Source organism: Balaenoptera ricei, chromosome 13 (genome assembly GCF_028023285.1).
Source record: "Balaenoptera ricei isolate mBalRic1 chromosome 13, mBalRic1.hap2, whole genome shotgun sequence".
NCBI classification, from domain to species: Eukaryota; Metazoa; Chordata; class Mammalia; order Artiodactyla; family Balaenopteridae; genus Balaenoptera; species Balaenoptera ricei.
The window spans coordinates 1,475,106-1,479,770 of NC_082651.1; the positions used below are offsets into that span (position 1 = coordinate 1,475,106).

Genomic DNA, 4,665 nt, shown 5'->3' on the forward strand with positions numbered 1-4,665 from the left:
GTTTTTTCACATTATATAGTATTGCAATGTAAACTTCTGTTTGGTATATTATCAGGGGAAGCCTGAAAACATTAATAATTTTAGGAGATATACAGAAGGCATTATCTGAAAGCAGCTATAAATATCCTTAAAGACTAGAGGCACAAAATGGACAGTTATTTCCTAGGAAATACAAATTTGATTCCAGCAAAGAGAAAACAACAAGAGTGATACATTCTAGAAATTCCGCATCTTGACATGTAATTTTTACCTTTCTCTTGCATTTGGAAGCAGCATATAAGTTCAATGTAATACCATACACCTCAAATTTTGACATGGAAAATATGGGTTTTTATTCCTCTTTTTAAAAAGTCAAATATGCCAGGTTTGCAATAAAACTTTAGATGTATTTCAATGCACTAGAAGATGACTATCAGAAATTTTAATAACTAGAACTTGTAAAAAGCCATACATTTTTATGAAGGACAGAAAATTCTATATTCAAAGCCATGTTTTTCCAGTGTACTTTTCCCAGTGAAGAGATAAAACATAGCAAGAAAGTCTTCTCCCTTTTCCAGAGGTGCAGAGGACATATTACATTGCAGTACATGATTTTCCTAAAACAGAAAACTTACTTACAGCAACTGAATAACTGATGCACAGCTCCTTGAATCACTCCCCAATGTAATTTTCTCATTAACACTGGAAACCAAAGATTTCATTCTCATTTAATTTTACCAACCTTTACTTTCTGAGACTTGAGTGGTCAGGATAACATGCTTTAATATTAAATTAATAACCTGAAAGGTAAAGTTAGCTAACTGAGAGAAATTTTCTACTCTTAAATTTTTAGGAGTAGTTTTGACAGAAGGGGAGAATACATTGATAAGGAGGAAATAAGGGACAGATATTTGAATATTCCGAAATGCAACAGCATGAAAAGTATTTTAAGGGCTAAGAGTTAACTGATCCAAAATTAGAACAGAATCTCTGGAGTGCTCTTTTCAAATACAAAAACCTCCTTTTTAGTGTGGGTGTGCATGAATGTATGTATGTATGTATACATGTGTGTAGAAAATATCCCCCAAATAATATATGGTAATAATAAAACCATTGAGTACTTATGTGACAGATCCAGCTCTACGTACTGTAGGTACTAACTCATAATACAACTCTATGAAAGTAGGTCTTATTATTATCCCTAGTCTACAGGTGAAGGAAGAGAAAGAAGTTAAGAAACTTAGCCATGGCCACGCAGCTGGTGTGTGGCACAGCGGGGTCTGAAGATCTGAATCAGGCGGTCTGGCTCCACAGTCAGTGCTCTTTAACTACATGCAGTTGTGCTTTTGCTATCACTAATTAAGGAAATACATAGTGACCAAATAAACAAAACCATTACGAATTCAGTAATGCTTAAACCAATCAGCACATCACGAATCCAAATGGTACCTGTGCACACCATTCAGGACTCATACACTGTTTTAGCTCAATGAAGAACAAAATGGTAGTGCAAGGTATGCACAGAGATTTAAAGACTCCTGGTAGTAGCTTCCTGGGAGTCCCTCAGTTGTGCATGGCTCACAAGTCGGGAGACTAAGATAACATATAATCAAAGAATAGACAGATACCATGACTCAAATTACAAATATGCAAAAGCAAGGAAAAAAACTTCTGCAGAGCTTTGAGAAGCAAAGAAACTTTAAAGAAGGTAGGCCAAATGGGGGAAGGAAAAGCATTTAATTACCTTAAGGGCACATAAGTAAGAATGAGCAACTCAAGGCCTTAAACAGGGGATAACAATATAAAAACAACATTCTATCATCTGACGACAATATGTAGAAGTAAAAGAGAAAGAGAGCCCAGTTACGGGTCATCAAGGTAAGTATGGTTAGCAAGTAAGACATGAAGTGTTTAACAAAGAACCATGGGAATGGAGAGAATCATCAAAGTCCTGAGCGTGGCGGGGTTTTCTGATGGGGAGAGGGAAGAGCAGGCCTGAGACTGAAGCAATAACCATAATTACAGAGTGTGTAAAGGATGACAAGGACAGAAAGGAACACCACTTCAGAACAGAAAGGGACGCAGAGGTCATTCACCTCTCTTTTTACAGTCAACCAGAAAGGTGAAGCATGTAACCAAGGGCAGAGAGGAAGTGGAACAAAAGGTTCGGGAGCCCGATAGCGCTCAAGCAGGCTGACAGCCCACAAGGAAATCCGATTAATCATCGGGCATCTCCTCTAAATAAAGAAATGAAAATTAAAGCAATACGCACAACTGTTTCATTACCTTAATAATATCATCAGTTTCTCCAGCAACAGGTTTCGATCTCAATTCTTCAATTTCTTTCTCCAATTCTAAACAATTAAAAAAATAAAAAAGATACTAGTTCAGAAATGAAGAAAATAATTACTGGCTCAAGTGATAAGTACACTCTTAAAAAAAAATCACTATAAATTAGAACACATTTAAGAAGCAGCAGATATTTTGAGAAAGCACTAAGTTCACCCAGCATTACCTTTTATTTTCCTTTTTATTATGGAAAACTCCAAACGAATTAAAAAACCCAGAGAGAATAGTGTGATTAATCTCTATGCTCCAACATCTTGGTTTAATAATTACTACATGACCAACCTTGTTTCATCCCAACCTGTATTCACTTCCTCCTTCCCCTCTTGTCTTATGCATCCTGATATTTTTGAAGCAAATCCCAGACATTATTTCAGCTGTAAATAACTTCTTACTGCATAATCTTAAAGCAACAACTAACCTCATATTAAACACACATGTTAATCTATTTCATCAACTCATGTCTAGGTCTGGAGCCTAGAACATCTTTCCAAATAAATTACTCTCTTATCATAAGCTGATCCAACCTCCAGAAACACAGTTTGACCTTTTCTAGTAGTAAATAAGTCTTGGCTTTTAGGCTGGGCAGTTAAGTTACTGAAAATTCAAGAGCTCACCTACACATATTAAAAAAGGATACTAATATCTTTGTCTTTTTGGAATATAAAGAAAGGGAAACTGAATAGGCAATCAACCAGCTTCAGTAAATAAATATACTTCAAAATTCCAGGAATAGAAATCTTTTACTACTTTACTTGGGGCCTCTTCTTACTTCCTTGGGCTCAGAACTTCATGTCTCTAACATTTCAACTGGCAACTCTAGAAAAAAATGCTTTACTCAGAAGAATATACGATCCACATGAGGAAAAAAAAAAGTGCTGAACTTTAACAAACTGTTTCTTAAAATCCTCCTCCCTGACTTTATTAATTCAAAGGTAACTGCAGTTTAGGGATATGAGATAATAAAAAATATCAGAAGCAAACTTTAGAATGTTAAGTAATAACAGATTCCACTACACTAATATTATTGGATTCACTGATAAACAAAACAAGCCAGTGTACTATTAAAAAACTAACAGTTGTAACCATGATTAAACAAGATTGCGGTCAACATGAATATTTTCAAGCCAATACCTGTACATCTTGATTTAGCTTTCTGTATTAGCATCATCTGCTTCTTGGCAAACTTGATAAGATCTTCCTTGGGCAATGTTTCCAGCTGGAAGAGGCAGGGATGTTACCAATTTGCGAGAATTCATGTTTCTACTATACCACAAAAAAGAAACATAAAGTCTGCCTAAAAATAAAAAACATCCTATTGAATAGATCTTTATGTCAACCAAACACCACATTTTTTTTTTTTTAAACACCACATTTTTTTAAGATTAGCAAATGCAAGTTTCACTCAATAACTATTAGCTCGGCAACTACTATGAAACGTAGAGAAAATCGCACGTATCCCCTTACGTTACAGATATCCTTGTTACAGGTTAAGACACTTTTTAGATCTTGATTAATTGCAAAATTAGGGAACTGGGACTAATTCTACGTAAAGTTCCTTAGATCTGTAAAATTGCTTCGTCCTATTCAAGGCTGAAAGGAGTCTCTGGCCACATGAAAACACGTAAGCCTAATTACAGCAGTAAGATGAATCAGGGTGCGTTTAGGCTTTACCTAAAAATCAGGGAAAGTTCCTTAACCCCTGCAGGCTCAGTTTTCTTAGGCGTAAAGCTGGGATAACCACGTTATTTATCTCACGGTTACCGTGAAGCTTCAATGCAGCCGAGTGTTTGGGCGAGTGTCTCAAAGTCAGCTTGAAACAATAAACCTCGGCGGCAAGTCCCCAACTCCTGGGCGCCCCTTCAGGGCCCCAGCGGTGACCTGTGCTCACATCAGCGGAGGCGCCAGCAGAGCCGAGCCCGGGACGCCAGCCCACCGCTCGGACCTCACAAACCAGACGGCTTCGTCTAACGTTGGGAAACTGCGGAATCTCTCAGCAGCGCTGAGCGGGGCGGCAAGGAGACGAACTCAAGCTTCACACCAGGGAGCTCCGAGAGGAGGGACTAAACGCGCGACCGCGACAGCTCAGGCCGAGAGCCCGGAGGAAAGCTGTCCCCCAGGGAGCCCCCTCCCCTCCCGGCAGGACCCCGCCGCTCCGGCGTCTCTTCACCTTGGATTTCCCGGTCCCAGGAGCGGCCGGCGAGGCCACCCCGTCGTGAACAGGCTCCTGCAAAACACAACGAAAGCCAGCCGGTCACATGCGGCTGTGCGGACCCCGGCGGGCGGGGAGGGCAGGCGGGGAGGGGCGGTGGTCCCTCGGCCCCCGGGATCACGCGTTAC

General features: G+C 39.5%; 1 protein-coding gene across 3 annotated transcripts in view; it reads right to left on the reverse strand.

Moving 5' to 3' along the window:
* GCC2 (GRIP and coiled-coil domain containing 2) overlaps positions 1-4,665 on the reverse strand; it is a 45,388-nt gene that overhangs the window by 40,650 nt on the left and 73 nt on the right. For all 3 annotated transcript variants that reach the window (XM_059942347.1, XM_059942348.1, XM_059942350.1), the window contains exons 2-4: positions 4,496-4,552; positions 3,460-3,544; positions 2,266-2,333 (exon numbers count right to left, since the gene is read on the reverse strand). In XM_059942347.1, coding sequence (XP_059798330.1) covers positions 2,266-2,333; positions 3,460-3,544; positions 4,496-4,552 — 210 coding nt within the window. The remainder of the gene's footprint in view (positions 1-2,265; positions 2,334-3,459; positions 3,545-4,495; positions 4,553-4,665) is intronic.